At 37.9% G+C, this 19,089-nt stretch overlaps 1 protein-coding gene across 1 annotated transcript; it reads right to left on the bottom strand.

The window, feature by feature from the left end:
* Window positions 1–3,050: 3,050 nt before the first annotated feature.
* Window positions 3,051–15,630, bottom strand: spi1a (Spi-1 proto-oncogene a). The gene is made up of 5 exons (XM_051692075.1): window positions 15,280–15,630; window positions 14,825–14,915; window positions 14,379–14,551; window positions 9,215–9,368; window positions 3,051–5,548 (listed from the first exon to the last, which is right to left on the bottom strand). Exons 1-5 carry the CDS (start codon window positions 15,316–15,318, stop codon window positions 5,232–5,234), a joined length of 774 nt encoding a protein of 257 aa, XP_051548035.1. The 5' UTR covers window positions 15,319–15,630; the 3' UTR covers window positions 3,051–5,231.
* Window positions 15,631–19,089: the final 3,459 nt, after the last annotated feature.

Raw genomic sequence — 19,089 nt, 5'->3', positions numbered from 1 at the left:
AATTGTAGAGAGAATTATTTCATCTTTTATTTCTTTCATCACATTCCCAGTGGGTCAGAAGTTTACATACACTTTGTTAGTATTTGGAAGCATTGCCTTTAAATTGTTTAACTTGGGTCAAACGTTTTGTGTAGCCTTCCAAAAGCTTCTCACAATAAGTTGCTGGAATTTTAGCCCATTCCTCCAGACAGAACTGGTGTAACTGAGTCAGGTTTGTAGGCCTCCTTGCTCACACATGCTTTTTCAGTTCTGCCCACAAGTTTTCTATCGGATTGAGGTCAGGGCTTTGTGATGGTCACTCCAATATCTTGACTTTGTTGTCCTTAAGCCATTTTGCCACAACTTTGGAGGTATGCTTGGGGTCATTGTCCATTTGGAAGACCCATTTGCGACCAAGCTTTAACTTCCTGGCTGATGTCTTGAGATGTTGCTTCAATATATCCACATAATTTTCCTTCCTCATGATGCTATCTTTTTTGTGAAGTGCACCAGTCCCTTCTGCAGCAAAGCACCCCCACAACATGATGCTGCCACCCCCATGCTTTACGGTTGGAATGGTGTTCTTCAGCACGCAAGCTAACATAACGATGGTATTATGGCCAAACAGTTCAATTTTTGTTTCATCAGACCAGAGGACATTTCTCCAGAAAGTAATATCTTTGTCCCCATGTGCACTTGCAAACTGTAGTCTGGCTTTTTTATGGCGGTTTTGGAGCAGTGGCTTCTTCTTTGCTGAGCAGCCTATGAGGTTATGTCGATGAAGAACTTGTTTTACTGTGGATATAGATACTTGTCTACCTGTTTCCTCCAGCATCTTCACAAGATCCTTGTTCTGGGATTGATTTGCACTTTTTGCACCAAACTACGTTCATCTCTAGGAGACAGAATGCTTCTCCTTCCTGAGCGGTATTATGACTGCGTGGTCCCATGGTGTTTATACTTGCGTACTATTGTTTGTACAGATGAATGTGGTACCTTCAGGCATTTGGAAATTGCTCCCAAGGATGAACCAGACTTGTGGAGGTCCACAATTATTTTTCTGAGGTTTTGCTGACTTCTTTTGATTTTCCCATGATGTCAAACAAAGAGGCACTAAGTTTGAAGGTAGGCCTTAAAATACATCCACAGGTACACCTCCAATTGACGCCAATTAGCCTATCAGAAGCTAATTGGCTAATTGCCTAAAGTCTTGACATCATTTTCTGGAATTTTCCAAGCTGCTTAAAGGCACAGTTAACTTAGTGTATGTAAACTTCTGACCCACTGGAATTGTGATATAGTCAATTAAAAGTGAAACAATCTGTCTGTAAACAATTGTTGGAATTAATTAGATGTCCTAAACGACTTGCCAAAACTATAGTTTGCTAATGTGAAATCTGTGGAGTGGTAACCTAATTATGTAAACTTCTGACTTCAACTGTGTGTGTGTGTGTGTCTATATATATATGTATATATATATATATATGTATATATATATATATGTATATATATATGTATGTATGTATGTATGTATAATGTATACATGTATAATAATAATAATAATAATTCCTTACATTTATATAGCATTTCTCTAGGCACTCAGTCCTTTACATAGTATAGGGGGAATCTCCTCAACCACCACCAGTGTGCAGCATCCACCTGGATGATGCGATGGCAGCAATAATTGCGCCAGGGCGCCCACCACGTACTAGCTGTATGTATGTATACACGTGTGTGTGTGTGTGTGTGTGTGTGTACATATGTGTGTGTGTGTGTGTGTGTATATATATATATATATATATATATATATATATATATATATATACACACACACACTAAAGATCAATGAAATGAAATCATAAGAATGTGTTGTTGATCTCATTTATACTTTTCACACAAATTGTTATGCTGATAATATAGTTAGTAAGATTTTTCTTTTTTAAATTAGAAAAATGCAAAGTATAATTAGTAATAATGCATAATATATATTTTATTATACAGTACTAGGGTGTATGCACTGCTTTAAAATTCTTCTTGTATATATATATGTATGTATGTATGTATGTATAATGTATACATGTATAATAATAATAATAATAATTCCTTACATTTATATAGCATTTCTCTAGGCACTCAGTGCTTTACATAGTATAGGGGGAATCTCCTCAACCACCACCAGTGTGCAGCATCCACCTGGATGATGCGATGGCAGCAATAATTGCGCCAGGGCGCCCACCACGTACTAGCTGTATGTATGTATACACGTGTGTGTGTGTGTGTGTGTGTGTACATATGTGTGTGTGTGTGTGTGTGTGTGTATATATATATATATATATATATATATATATATATATATATATATATATATATATATATATACACACACACACACTAAAGATCAATGAAATGAAATCATAAGAATGTGTTGTTGATCTCATTTATACTTTTCACACAAATTGTTATGCTGATAATATAGTTAGTAAGATTTTTCTTTTTTAAATTAGAAAAATGCAAAGTATAATTAGTAATAATGCATAATATATATTTTATTATACAGTACTAGGGTGTATGCACTGCTTTAAAATTCTTCATGCAATTTTTCCATGTTTTTTGTCTTTCATTACCATTCAAGAAAAACCATCAACATTATGCTTCATGTGTTGAGTCTCATAGAATTTATAGATTATAATTGTTTAAAGACATAAATAAAATTTGTATCTTTGTAACATGTGTTTGAGTGATGACGAAAGCTTCTAAATTGCCTTAAAGATCAATGAAATGAAGTAATCATACACATTTGTGTGGATCAATTGGTAGTTTTCATATGTTGGGCTTCTTGCGTAAAGTCCCCTGGATGGCAGCATAGAGCAGCATCATCAGTTTTACGTTGGACTTTATATTTATGCTTGTCAGTTTTTATTATGGTGACTGCACAACTTATTGTTTAAAGTTCATTTGGTTCAGCCACTGCACTATGCTGTTACAAACAAATGAGTGAAAGATCTCATCCACAATGTTGAAGCCCAAGAGTTACAAGAGTGTCTTTTGAGTTACAAGACCCAAATGAAAACTGAAGTTTTGTAGCTTTTAATAGATGTCTGTTAGCTCTGACGTCATCTAAATCCTAGTGTACTCCCTAAAAGTTGACAAAACTAACTTTTAATAGATGTACACATTTACAATTTACAGTCTTTTACTGTAAGTCCTTTTGACATTTAAGCACATGCAGGATATGAATTATAGATACTGTATTATATTTTCACTAGTTATAATGCTAATTCTTGATATCATCAAGTTAATGAAAATGCAATTTGTTATACATCAGTAATTAGGTTTGCATTAGAAAAATTTTCATTCTTGTGATGATGTCATTACTCACAGAAATGCCCTTCATTGGTGTCAAAAATGGAATTTCAACTAGTAAAAACAATTATTCATATCTGTAACTATTTTCACTAGTAGAATTTCACAATGATCTGTCATTCACCATTCAAAATGCAGTTCCAGATATCTATTACTAATGTTTTACTATTTGAAATTCTAAATACATCAGCAATGCATTTCTTACTAGTAAAGATGATTATTTTTATATCAATAACTACATTTTTACTAGTGCAAATGCCCATTCCTGATATTAACATTTTTTTACTAGTAAGAAGTATGATATGTGTATATGAAATTTAAAATAAAGACATTAATTATAGATATCAGTAACTGTTTTGAATAAGAGTCAATGAGAGATCATTGTGAAATTCTACTAGTGCAAACTTGCAGTAATTACTGATATCAAGAATAAGCATTATCACTAATGGAAATTAAATTGTAGATTTTCACATCATGCATGTGATTAAAAGTCAGTTTGTGTTGCAACAGTCTCTTTTGGGAAAACAGATCAACATATTTATGACATGAGGTCTTTATGTACTTAAAGTAGAACAGAAAGGACATATAAACAGTTGAAAGTTATCATTGCATATTATATTACAAACATCTGCATATAGGCAATGCTACACTTGTTCCATGAAAAAGGCTTTTCAAACATTTAGCTCCTAAAATTCTCTCATTATTTACTCACCCTCATGCCATTCCAGATGTGTATGACTTTCTTTCTTCTGCAGAACACTAACAATGATTTTTTAGAAGAACATTTCAGCTCTGTAGGTCCATACAATGCAAGTTAATGGTGACCAGAACTTTGAAGCTCCTAAAAGCACATAATGCAGCATAAAAGTAATCCAAAAGACTCCAGTGGTTAAATCCATTTCTTCTTAAGCGATGTGATCCTTTTTAACTATAAATCTCCACCGTTAACCAGCTCCAACCAGTAGGTGGCTGAACGTGAAAGTCACTTCCACACCAGAATGTGGGAGTGAAAGTGTAGATTTGTAGTTAAAAAGGACTTAAATATTGATCTGTTTCTCACCCACACCTATCATATCACTTCATAAGACATGGATTAAGCCTCTGGAATCTTATGAATTACTTTTATGCTGCCTTTATGTGATTTTGGAGCTTCAAAGTTCTGGACCCTGTTGACTTGCATTGTATGGACCTACAGAGCTGAAATATTCTTCTAAAAATCTTCATTTGTGTTCTGCTGAATAAAGAAAGTCATACACATCTGGGATGGCCTGAGGGTGAGTAAATGATGAGAGAATTTTCATTTTAGGGTGAACTATCCCTTTAAAACTGAATATGAATCTATACAGCGTAAGCATGTTTCAACAAGTTAGCAACAGACAACTAATAAACTGCCTAATAAAAAAGGGTTTAATTAATTAATTAAATAGTCAATTCACGTGGCAATGTTTCCACAGTTACAAGCAGTTATAAAACAAGTCAGGTGCTTGTTGCATGCTGTTTCTGTCCAAATCATTATTAACCTTGCAAATATGCAACGGAAAACATTAACCCAGGGTTGAAAAAAGTACAGTGTGAAATGTCAAAACCCGACTACCCAGATTAATTACTAATCCACAGTTAACCCAACGTTAAACTTGACCCTGGTTAACAAAGTGTGGGAAACCTAAATCGGCTGAGTAGACTAACTCACACTGAAGTTATTTGTCTGCCCTTACATTACAAAAGGGCACTTAAACACTTGTTGCAAAATGACTGCGAAATACATGTTATTTCAATTTAAAATCCCTGAGATTGACATTTTTACAGCAAATTGTGCTCTGTTTTACAGAAGACAAGTAGATGTTGTTATGGGCAAGAGAAGCTGGATCTCGAGTGCTCTCAGTCCTCTCTCAGTGATGATACAGCCTCCGTTCCATACTCGTTCTCCTCAACACCTCACTGCTGAACTGATATGTCAGTTTCTTCTTTACCTTTTTGACCTCGCCGGTCTTGCCATAGTTGCGCAGCGCCCTGGCCATCTTCTGGTAGGTCATTCTCTTGCGGTTGCCCTTCTGCTGGCCCCAGCGGCTGGCCAGAGTCTCCTTGTGTTTGGAGGAGAACTGAAAGACACCTCGCTCTCGGTCCACCCACCAGATGCAGTCGCGCATATCTCCGTCTTGCAGAAGGTCCAGGAGGAACTGATAGAGACGAACTTTCCTTTTGTTTCCTGTAGAAGTTGACATTTATTTTAAAACACTTTCTGGATGACACAGCATCAACAACACCGAGAAATCTCATCGGATATGCCAATTTTGATCTCAAATATATAAATACTAATTATCTGCCATGAAACTGTATTTGGCATTATTTAATTAAAACTATATATTTTTTGTCACTGTTGGATTATTTAGCAATGTTTTTCTTTTTAAATTTGTGACAAAGTACAGATCATCATGTCACTCATACTCGCAACAGAGTGCAACAGTCTGGTTCCGGAAGTCAAAATCCCATTTATTTTCTCCAAAGGCAAATTAATTTTTAATTATAACTTATAAACCTTTAAAGACAGACCTAATGTGAGTTCCGAGGTCATTAATTGAAGGTACAAGTCAAAGTCAGAAGTTTACATACACCTTAGCCAAACACATTTAAACTCAATTTTTCAGAATTCCTGACATTTAATTGTAGAAAACATTCCCTGTCTTAGGTCAGTTAGGATCACTACTTTATTTTAAGAATGTGAAATGTCAGAATAATAGTAAAGAGAATGATTTATTTCAGCTTTTATTTCTTTCATCACATTCCCAGTGGGTCAGAAGTTTATATACACTTTGTTAATGGTCTGCACTTATATAGTGCTTTTTAACCTTAGCAGTTACAAAGCACTTTACACTGTGACTCATTCACCTGTTCACACACACACACACCAATGACAGCAGAGCTGCCATGCAAGGCACTAGCCTGCCATTGGGAGCAACTTGGGGTTCAGTGCCTTGCCCAAGGACACTTCAGCACATGGAGTTATGTGGGCCAGGAATTGAACTGCCAACCCTGCAATTAGTGGCCAACCTGCTCTACCACCTGAGCCACAGCCACCCATTAGTATTTGGTAGCATTGACTTTAAATCGTTTTACTGTGGATATAGATACTTGTCTACCTGTTTCCTTCAGCATCTTCACAAGGTTCTTTGCTGTTGTTCTGGGATTGATTTGCACTTTTCACACCAAACTACGTTCATCTCTAGGAGACAGAATGTGTCTCTTTCCTGAGCAGTATGATGGCTGCCTTGTCCCGTGGTGTTTATACTTGCGTACTATTGTTTGTACGGATGAATGTGGTACCTTCAGGCATTTGGAAATTGCTCCCAAGGATGAACCAGACTTGTGGAGGTCCACAGTTTTTTTTTTTTTTTTTTCTTTTTTTTTTGTTGAGGTCTTGGCTGATTTCTTTTGATTTTCCCATGATGTCAAGCAAAGAGGCACTGAGTTTGAAGGTAGGCCTTAAAATACATCCACAGGTACACCTCAAATACAGTACACCTCCTATCAGAAGCTAATTGGCTAATTATCTAAAGGCTTGACATCATTTTCTGGAATTTTCCAAGCCGCTTAAAGGCACAGTTAACTTAGTGTATGTAAACTTCTGACCCACTGGAATTGTGATATAGTCAATCAAAAGTGAAACATTCTGTCTGTAAACAATTGTTGGAAAAATTACTCGATTCCCGCACAAAGAAGACGTCCTAAACGACTTGCCAAAAATATAGTTTGCGAATATTAAATCTGTGGAGTGGTTAAAAAATTAGTTTTAATGACTTCAACCAAAGTGTGTGTAAACTTCTGACTTCAACTGTATATGCTTCTGCTGAAGCCATCAGTCATATGTTAGTCATCTTTCAACTGAAATCCTGTTTATTAGCGGAATTCCTGGTGAAGAACTACACCACCCATGATCCTTAAAGAAACTATCCACCAATCAGAGAACCACTGCATACAAAGTGCACAAAAATAGCTCTGCAGTGACCGCCCACTCCCATGATGCACTGTAAATGACGCAATCGATTAGCTCTCCCTAAAAACTCGAATTAATACAAATATTGGAATATATCTGTATATTTCAGAATAACAAATTTAAATCAATAAATGTATATTTTTCCATAGCTTTTAATTTGATTACCTCATTTGTAATGCTTCATGGGATTGTAGTTCATTCCCTCATTTATGATGTTAAGTACACAGTCTTGTAAAAAGATAAAGATCTTTTGTCCGAATGTCAAATACATTTTTTCTTCAAATCAAAGCTTTTAATGTTGTGATTCACCTCGGAGCTGGCTGGTTTCGGTTCTTTTATGAAGGATTTTATGAAATCCCAATGGAAAAAATGAATGGGAAAAATACTTCCGGAGCCAAGAGGGCTGAAAAAGTGGGTGGGCACAATTGACGTCTAGTTCATCTGGACAAATAATGTCAGAAATACAACATTTAATCTATATTTATGTAAAAATGTCCTAACTTAAATTTTTGCAAAAGGAGATGTCTATTACAGTTAAAATGACTTCTGGTTCCTCACAAGGCAAAAGGAAGGTTAAAGCGAAGTACACTGGATTGTACAGGAAGATACAGAATCTCACACAGTGTGCTCTGTTGTACAATGTACTGCACATTTTGGCAAATATAGAAGATCAGCCAGGTATTCCATGCATACAAAAATTCACATACTGTGCACATACCCACTGCAAAATAGAGAAATAGCAGAGTAGCATGGTTGTACTGGCCATACTGTGACTGTGGTGAAGTTTTCGGTTCATTACAAGTATCGCGGCAGTTCCAAGATGAAATGTCCACACTGTGGCGCTTTCGAGTTTTAAATCAACAACCCACCTCCCAGTTCCAACCCTAAACCTTAAACCAAAATCTAACTGATAGTGTCATAAAAAACTAATGCTATATAAAAAGCTCAATCGCTGAAGCAACCACGTCATTTTGTGGTGCTTCTATGACACTTTCGGCTCACATGTCGACTCGCTTTCTCTTCAGGACACCTACCTCGGTTTGTACATCACAAGTGCAATGCTCAATCAGTTGAGCTACCACACAATTTGATCACACTCGAACAAGCTTGTAAATGTAGTTGGTTATGTAATGCAAACGTAAAAATGTTTCGCCATGCACTATAGTAAAAGTGTTTAGATTTCATAAGATAGCATTGTGTGAGAAACAGGATGAAAAGTGTTGATGAACTAATAATCGACTGTTTTACTTGTGATTTGTGTGAAAGTGAATAAAAGTCATTGTTGTTGTAGCATCTCTAGTGTTCATTTCACCAGGAAACTGATGCAAAACGTACAACGAGCCCCGTAAAAATCATTTTGCATATTAACGTAATTCTGTGAGACCAGGTTGGACAGAACTCAAGTATTGTATTTACCCTGGAAGAGTCTTTTTAAACCCCCATGAAATTAAAATGTGATTTTTGTACATTTTAGTCCATGTCTGTTAGCTTTGAAACCATCTATTTGCTAATGTTCTACTAAATTGCCGATAAACACATTTAATTTGTATTGTCTTTATCGTCAAGGAAAACAGTCTAAAAATATTGATGACTTATTTTGCACTACACCAATTTTTGTCAAATCAAATGCTCTCTAGAATGAAAATGTTCCTCCCCCTGCAACCGACAAGCAAGTAGCAAATAAACGTTCATTGCTTTGACAAACTAAAGGCAACTTGCTATTTTTAAAAAAGGAGCAAGCTCTTCAAAGAAGGAAATGAGTCAACACAGGACAGAAAACTGCGCTCATCAAGCCATTTCATGTTGTTCTTCAAGCGTCCATGAACCACATCACTTTGTGTTCAAACTAAACATGACATGTCTTTTCTGTTTGTAGCTCACCTGACAGAGTGCTGGAGGTGCCCCGGTGACCCTCAGCATCCTCCTCACCTTCTGACACCTCAAAGGGTGGACTGCGACCCCCAGGGTCCTCATCATCCGTGCTACAGTGGGGGACCGGGGACCGTGGATACAGCGCGTGAGGGACGTAAGTGTACTGGAAACAGATGTATATTCATCAGTCTCGCTTTCATATTTGACTCTAACATTGACAGAGAAACCCACAAAATCATATCCAGCAATATTAACTGTCATATCATAATCTAGTGAAATTCAGCCCACCATTTGTAAATACACACACACATACACACACAAATCTTATTAAGTACATTTTCATACAAATAAACAAATGGTCATGTTCTGTTTACTGGTTAGTTTTTCAGTCTTACATTTCCCCGACTGATTTTGAATAAAAATCGCTTGTTTAGCATGGTCTTGTATTAGTGGTATCAAATTCTTGGAAACCACAAAATTACTTTACATTGAAGGAGGAAGTATGAGAACTTGGTGTCAACAAAAAAGGGACACAAAATGGTGTGGCTCGGGATTTACAAATCAAGTGCATATCACATTTAGCTACCAACTCATCCCAGAGACCCACACAATTTTGTTTCTATCAGCAAAAACCAACCACAGGAACACATCAATTGTATTAGTTTTATTTTAAAATCAGATATTGTTAAAGGAATAGTTCACCCAAAAATACAAATTCTGTTATTATTTACTCACGCTCATGTCATTTAAAAATGCCATTTTCCTTCACCAAAACGAAGACTTTCAAAAACCGCATACTTTGGAAAACCATGACGTTAGAAAATGGAAAATGGAGTTTTTAACTAAAAACGTGTTGGTGTTGGCCTCAATTTCTTCTCTAGAACACAAAATGGGATATTTTGATGAATATTCTCTTGATGAACAGCTCTTTTCCATACAATGACAGTTCAAAGTGACCACGTCTGTCAAGCTCATAGGGCAAAAAAGTATTCTGAAGTATTCTGATATCTTTGTGTGAGGAACAGAGAAATGTTCAATTGTTATTCACTGAAAATCTAGCTCAAAAATCTCCTTCGCATTCACATTTAGATTCAAAATGGCATTGAATCTAAGGTTTGAGGTCATTTGCCATAAAACACCATTGGTTATTTAATTTTTATAATCTAACGCGACACGCACGCTTGTAAATGCAGAAAGGAGAATGAGATTTGGGAGCTATGATGGAAGGGAAGATTGTCAGTGAATAACAACGTAAATTTTGGTCTGTTGCTTGTTCAAATCTATCATATGACTTAATACAGTAAATACTGTAGTATGTGCGTGAGTCATATGGACTACTTTTATGGTGTTTGATGGTGTTTGACAGCCTCAGTCCCCATCTACTTTCATGAGAACAGAGCAGCGAGAAAATTTCCCAAAAGAAACAAAGTGATTCGGGTTTAGAATAACACAACATTTTATTTTACAGTAATTGGCGAGCAGCTTCATTTCTGAAACATTATGTTCAAATGGCTTATGTGACAATGTAGTAAATCGTCATGGTTACTTGCATAACCTCTGTTCCCTGATGGAGGGAACGAGAAGTTGGTGTCGATGTAGTGACACTAGGGGTACTCTTGGGAGCCCGAGACACCCCTGGTCTTTGATAAAAGGCCAATGAAAATCGGCGAGTGGTATTTGCATGCCACTCCCCCGGACATACGGGTATAAAAGGAGCTGGTATGCAACCACTCATTCAGGTTTTATGCTGAGGAGCCGAGACAAGGTCTGGCCATTTCAGCGGGTAGTTCAGCGTTGTGGCAGGAGGGACACAACATCTCGTTCCCTCCATCAGGGAATGGAGGTTACGCAAGTAACCATGAGGTTCCCTATCTGTCACTCACTCAACGTTGTGTCGATGTAGTGACGCTAGGGGTCCCTATATTAAACGGCACATCTGGCTGAATGTGAACTGGCGGTGTGTAGTGGGCAGACCACTGTGTGCCTCGTAGCCAGCACACCAGGTCGACACATAACCTCCCCAACATACAGTAGTTATGAGTGTCAAACGGCCCTTTGGGGACAAGTCTACTACCCAAAAGATAGAGACAGGCTAACCCAGTTGTGGCCTCTTTCCCCTTCTCTTTTTCCACTCCCTAAAAAAGAAGGGGGATTATCCGACTGGGCCGCCAGGTCTAATCGGGGGGTGTCCCTCCCAAGGGGAGGACACTGCAGAGACCACACCTCACCCAAAGAGAGGAGGGGATATTTAAGTGGAACAATACGTCACATGGTCTTTCCGACCATGTGGAGAGTCTTCAAGGTAGATCTTACCCAATGGGGGAGGAGTTACTACAAACATGGAGACTGGGGCAGAGGGGCTCTGCCCAAAGGAAGTTCCTGCATCAATCCCGGCACAGAACTACCCTTGTGCAATTCCTTTAGCACCTTGGCGGACTTGCAGGAGAGCCATGGCGTGCAGGGCGGAGGCGGCTTGTCCAGTGGCACTGTAGGCCTTGGCCGTCAGAGACGACGTAAACCTACAGGCCTTGATTGGGGGCTTCGGGCACCCGCGCCAGGTGGCGGTGCTCTGCGGGCATAGGTGCACCGTGAGCACCTTTATCCACCGGGGGATTGCCGAATAGCCCTTGGCCGACCCACCATCGAGGGTAGTGAGGGTGGGGAAGCTAAAAAGATTGGGACCGGGCAGTAAAAAAGTGCCTCCCACGACCTTGTCAGCTCTTCACGCACTTCCGGGAAGAAAGGAACGGGGGCGGGGCGTGGCTTTGAGCAGCACCGCGAGCCCAGGAACCAATCATCGAGCCGCGAGGGTTCACGGAAGAGCGGAGGGTTCCACTCTAGCCGATGCTCGCGGCTGCCCGGGAAAGCATGTCGTCATCTCCGCGTCAGCCTGTGACTGGGCAATTGTCCCCGAAGGGAGGAGCCCAGCTGAGGCTTCTGCATCCGACTGGATGAGCCCGCTCTCCGATGCTGCGCACTAGAGCTCATCACTTTCGCGGGCTCCGAATAAGAGGTCGAACTCGCCGTGAGACGAGCCGGCGGACTCATCCGGAAGCCCGATCGGGGCAGACAAGCGTGCTGGGGAATGGGAGGTCCGTGGGGGGATACCCAGTGGAGGCGGTCCCATTGGGGTCCCCAAATCGCCCCCAGTGCTAGCTGCGCTGGCCTCATACCCTTGGGTAAAAGGACCGAGGCGGGGAGCCTCTGGGGTGGCTTGCTTTCTTACGAAGTTGAGCCACGACCGCAACATTGCCATGGACATGTCCTCGCAATGAGTACATGACCATCCACGAATGCTGTCTCCGCGTGAGCAGTGCCCAGACACGAAAGACAGTGATCGTGACCGTCAGAAGGCGAGAGATAACGAGCGCAACAAGAAATAACACACAATCGGAAGGGCATCTTTAAAAAGACGCTTCTTTAAAAAGACGTTCCGTGTGTGCCGCTCTTTTAGAGAAATATACTCTTATTTCTGCCGAAGCGCCCAGGGGCATTCTCTGCAGTGCACCAGTGCAGAGGAGGGAGAAGCCACTGAAATGCGCCGTCAGATCCAGCAGAGGTGAATGAATAGTCGTGGGAATTCAGCTCAGTGAGCATGACCGTTCGGCTCCGAAGAGAAAATCTGAATGAGTGGTTACATACCAGCTCATTTTATACCCGTATGTCCGGGGGAGTGGCATGCAAATACTACTCGCCAATTTTCATTGGCCTTTTATCAAAGACCAGAGGTGTCTCAGGCTCCCAAGAGTGACCCCTAGTGTCACTACATCGACACAACGTCGAGTGTGTGACAGATAGGAATCAAAACTACATTCTACAAAATTTTATTTTGCATCAAAACATCTGAGGCTGTCATTAGTTGAGCATTGATTTTGATTGTCTCATGCTAACACGTATTGTGTTAACACTTGTGTGTATGTGTTGTGTGTGATTGTGCAGCAGCAGTGGCAACAGCCTTCTGTCAGTAAAAGACAATGTTGAGCAATCAGTCTGTCTGCTCTACTCACATCCTGCACATCTCTCTCTCGCTCTCTCTCTCTCTCTCTCTCTCTCTCTCTCTCTCAGTGTCTTTCTCTGATTACAGTATGTATTTGTTAACATTAGTTAACTACATTTCTTAGCATGAACTTACAATAAACAGTGCTAACTGCTAACAAAGGTTTTTTAGTTGTGCTGACAATTTTTTTTTCATAAGTTCAATTTACTTAAAAAGCATGATGCAAAACTGCTACGTATATACTAAATAATTTTAATATTACACTTTTTTTTTTAAACTTTTTTCTTTAAAATTTACACATTTCAAGTTCATTACAAAATGTAAAAAAAAAAAATTTTTTTTTTTACTAAATTAAATTAATAAAACTTAAAATATTATGTTTTTTAAATGTTATTTTGTTAAAGATTACTCAATTCATTTAATGGAATTTTGTTTTGAAATTGAATGCGTAAATCTTATTTTGTGTGTGTGTGTGTGTGTGTGTGTGTGTGTGTAATTACTGAATATTCTCAATCAATGTTGTTTTTGCTGCAGACAAAAAAAAAAAAAAATCTCTAACCTAATATCGTGAAAATCCCAGGAGATCAGCAGTTACAGAAATACTCAAACCAGCCCATCTGGCACCAACAATCATGCCATGGTCCAAATCACTGAGATCACATTTTTTCCCCATTCTGATGGTTGATGTGAACATTAACTGAAGCTCCTGACCCATATCTGAATGATTTTGTGCACTGCACTGCTGCCACACGATTGGCTGATTAGATAATCACATAGCATGATAGTTGGTGCCAGACGGGCCGGTTTGAGAATTTCTGTAACTGCTGATCTCCTGGGATTTTCACACACAACAGTCTCTAGAGTTTACTCAGAATGGTGCCAAATACAAAAAACATCCAGTGAGCAGCAGTTCTGCAGATGGAAACGCCTTGTTGATGAGAGAGGTCAACAGAGAATGGCCAGACTGCTTTGAATTGACAAAGTCTACGGTAAATCAGATAACCGCTCTGTACAATTGTGGCGAGAAGAATAGCATTCTGAGATGCGGGATGGCACTGTTTTGGCAGCACGAGGAGGACCTACACAATATTAGGCAGGTGGCTTTAATGTTGAGGCTGATCGGTGTATATATACTGTATGGGTGTGTGTGTGATTTTGTTGCTTACAATAACCAACCTGTGGAGGAACTACAGGTAGAATTGTTGCCATCCCTGGATCTACAGAGGGGTGGTAGGGCTCCACATCTCCAAAGCGGTATTGGGTTGGGTGCAGTTCAGTAAACTGAAGATCCTGCGGTGGCTCAAACTCACTGTGTTGGACATGAACACTTGTGTAGTCCCATCCACTCTCTGACACAAGAATGACAGCAAGAGAAAGAATATAGAGGGTCTGATTTATAAAAACTGGTTACAGAGTTGTGGAAATTGAGATGTTCAATTTGTTTCTTTTGATATCCTGCAGTTAAAATTACATTCACTTTTTTGTGCTGTACATTACAGACTCAGCATCCCACAAACCGGTTCAAGGGATTTACTTTGGACAGGAAATACATGTCAAATAATGCTCTGTAAATCATCAGAATCAGTTTTAAACGTTCATAATATGTGATGTTTTAAACTCACCTGGAAGTGTTTCGGGGTCAGTACTGAGATATTGGTAGAAGTCATATGTCGGTCGACCGCCATGATCATACGGCATTATTTCTTCTGATAACTGTAAAATATTCAACTTCTTTCATTTTCTGCTTATCTTCTACTTCATGTCTATATTCATATCACAATTAGTTCAGTTGAAAAGTTCCTATCCTATATATATTTTGGTCATATTTTGATTTTAGTGGAGCTCCACTAAGAGTTTAAAATGTTTAGACAGATCACATCTTATAAAATGTAGGAAATTTAAGTTATAAGTGAAATTGAAATTAACTTAAATTAACGAACAGACTGCAAAATATAACAACAAAATACTATTTTCTACAAAAATTACTACAAAATGATACTTTCAAAATTTGATTTCCATCTGTTTTACCTGAAAATCTTTCAAATGTATGAAACAGAAAACAACCTCTCATACTTACAGGTGAAATAACACAGCTTTCCATTCTGTAATGCAACATGAAGCCCTTCAATCACACAACTTCTGCTACACTTTCTATCTTACAGATTCACACTTTTTTACAGAATATTGCATAACATGACTTGGGAATTACTTCACAAGATCTTTATCCTGTGGTGTCTTTAAAAAAAACAAACAACAACAAAAAAAAAAATAAATAAATAAAATAAAAACTGGTATGTGCATCAGATGTTGTTTTAAAACTGTCCTTCCTTCAGCTCTACTGTCCTGATAAAAGAGTCAGATGTTGATGGTGTGCGGGGATCTTTCCTGCATTGTCCCTGTGTGATTGACCTGACTTCACTGAAGGATTCAGCCTCTGATAGGTCAAATGAGCCGATGATATTTCATTTGCAACACTGTCAAATGATATCGGCCAATCATGATCCAGATGATGGGTTGGCCTAATATGTATCTCCACTATCTGTTAGATCATTTTTGGTATATAGTTTGACAATTCATCATGACATTAGAAAAGGAAAATAGTGGACAGATTTCTGTTTTAGTAAGATTTTTGCCTACATCAATCTGACCTTTGTCTGATTAAATCAAAATTAATGGGATTTGTCATTGAAAAGTTTATTTATTTATTTTTTTTGCAGGATGTTACTCATGGGTCCTATACATTAGTGGTGTATTTTTGATAATTTGTAGGAGCAAAGAAAGGAAAAGTAAAAGGAAAGCCCTGTGTGTTTGTGCAATGTTGTAAATAGGCCGTGCCGTGCACTTGAGTCACTTCATCTAATGGGGAGATTTTCGCATGTGCTATTGTGTGAGCATCATAAACTTTATGCCACCCAAAGTGAAGTTCTGATACAGTCTTGTTCCCTTTTTAATCAAAGCTTTGCACAGTTATCGCAGGTTTGAGGAAGCAACTACTATTGCAGCAGACAAACACATTATTCTATATTTGGTTTGGATTTTTGTATGCTTAACTCAAAGACATTAGGTGTTTCCACCATTGTTTTGGAAGTGGAAAGATTTGAAAGAAAAAATTCCTATAAAACAGAATAAATAGTAAATAGGAATTATGAGATCATGGCATCTACTGTACATGGAATAAATAGGTATCCATTGCCTTCAGTTATGATTATAATATTTATTTTCTATCCCTATGTATCAAAAACATTCACGAATGCATAAAGGGGGTCAAAATGACCCCTATTGGATTCAGTGCTTTTCTTCTATAAAAGGTATTCTGTTTATACTGTACCTTTATCTTCAATAATTTAAGACTTAGATCTTTCACAACAATTTTTAATTCGTGTGTATTTGTTTGCTTCAAACGTACATACCCAGTAAAAAAAAAAGATAATTAAAATATATAATTCAGTATTATTTAACTTAATTGCAATTTGCCTCTTTCTGAGCCTTCATCACAAACACATTCAAAACATCTATTAGTGCAGACAGCTTTCTATTCTGATTCTATTAGATCTAATAGCAGATTTAGAATATATGAATGTATATGCTTCAAAATCTATCTGTCATAGTTTTGAAAAACTTTTAAAAGATACTATATTTGTAGACAAAACTTACAGCTTCAAATAAATAATGTCTGTGCTTGAACTGATCCTTGACAAAATGTGAAATAAGTCAATAAAGTGATAAAATGAAATAGAAATTAAATGTATAATAAAATAAATGATATGAAAAAAAAACTATTTAGGAAAAACTAATATATATATATATATATAGTGTGAATGTGTATGTCTGTGTGTCTTAGCCCTGTGATGGACTGGTCACCTGTCCAGGGTGTTTCCCTGCCTTCAGCCTGAGACAGCTCGGATAGGCTCCAGCATTCCCTGCAACCCTACATAGGACAAGCACATTTTTGAGTTATCCATGGAATGTCAAGGAATTAATAAATTGCTATAAAAAAAATAAATAAAAGAAATTGCCATGGTGAGTCCAAAATCCACAGGAAATGCATAGGGGTCATTTTGACCCCCTTTAAAAAGACTTTTGGTAGTGATACAAAAGTTAATTTTTTTCTGAACCTATGACTAATAAATATAAAAATGACATTTGTTGGGCTCACAAACAAGATATTTTATTACATGGATTACATGGGATATTAAGGAATTCAATGATTTATTGTTACATTAATAAAACAATCACACCCTACCATCAATTTGGCCCTCTTAATGCAAATATTTATTCAGTGTAATTAGCATTTTATGCTTAAAAACTGGCAAATGTAATACCTTTATAATATTGGCCATTATGCCAGTTATAAGACCAAAATTTTTACTTCAGTGCATCCCTACTTGAAACGTGTGACAGGCTTATTGGAAACACTCCATAAAAACATGAATACACACACACACACACACACACACACACACACACACATATAAAATGGGGAAGTATGGAGCTTTCATATTCACTTCCCCATAATGACTGAATGTGAAAGACTTTTATGGACACTTGTGTAATGTAATCTCTTTTCTGGAGTCGAGATTAAGTCTTACTTAAAATACCTGACCTTAAAGAAGAGCCATTTCTGATAACAGTAAAAAGACCCTGGAAGACTAAAACAGATAATTTCATCTTTAAGCTTGAAATTTGCTGTCTTGGATGGCATTTTGTATTTCAGACTGCCAAATGTGAAATCACTATTTGGATATAACTGAATTTGACTAGCTGACCAATATATTGTGACTCCTGAGCGGGAAGCCGAGTGTTGTGTGTGAGTGTGTGTGTGTGTGTGTGTGTGTGTTCTCATGTTTTCCCAATAGTGCATTGCAGGGTATTTTCAGGCACCACAGGAAGTCTGTTACATCTGCACACACACACACACACACACACACACAGACACGCGCACATACGCACGCACACACACACACACAGTCACTGTCTCTATTGCACAACAACCCCAAAGAGCTCTTGACTATAACTGTCTCAGACTAGCCACAACACCAGAAATAAAGCTTATATTTTTACATGCTTTGTTATTTTGAATATCACTCCAAATATACCCTCCTAATAGCACAACAAAGTAAAAGGATGTGCTATATTCTGTATGTAAAACATTCTAATAAATTATTAAATTAATATAGGAAAAAAAAAAAGAAAAAAAAAAAAAAAGGGAACCACCAAAGTTAAACACAACAACTCTCTTAGTGGCTATTTAAATATATAAGGCCCATACACTTGATGAGTGTGTCATGCGGGATGCCCGTAACAGAAGCTGTACGATGACTGACAGCTGGTTGTCTTGGTCTTTATCTCTGTGAACAAACTTCCTGCAGGTTACAGCCACTACAGCCATGATAACCACATTTCACTCTGACTAGTCACATGTTTGAGCAGGTTTTTTCTCTCTCTTGTCTGCATTTCTTTCACAAACATACTGTATATATATGGACACTGTACATACTGGAAATTAAGTATGATTCTTAATAACAGCCTAAACCTGGAAACAAATTCTCAAACACTTTTAAAATACAGGAAGAGATTGACTGTCTGATGTCATAGAAGAACCATTTTAAGTTTTTTAATAAATTCCCTCAAAAACGTTCTTTAGAAATAATCGATGTACTGGTGCAGTACATCACTTATTGTGTGTGTAAATGATAAGCTGTCTGACCTAACAAATAAGAAGTATGGTGTGCCACAAGGCTCTGTCTTAGGCCCTTTTTAATTCACCCTGTACATGTTCACTTTAGGTGATATTTTAAAGAAACATGGCATTAGTTTTAATTTTTAAGCAGATAACACATAGCTCAACATTTCCTCTAGACCATGTGGAAGTTTGTAAAAGTTTTCC

Source organism: Myxocyprinus asiaticus, chromosome 48 (assembly GCF_019703515.2).
Source record: "Myxocyprinus asiaticus isolate MX2 ecotype Aquarium Trade chromosome 48, UBuf_Myxa_2, whole genome shotgun sequence".
NCBI lineage: Eukaryota > Metazoa > Chordata > Actinopteri > Cypriniformes > Catostomidae > Myxocyprinus > Myxocyprinus asiaticus.
Note: the sequence above shows the minus strand (reverse complement) of the source record. Positions and strands in the feature narration are given on the sequence as shown.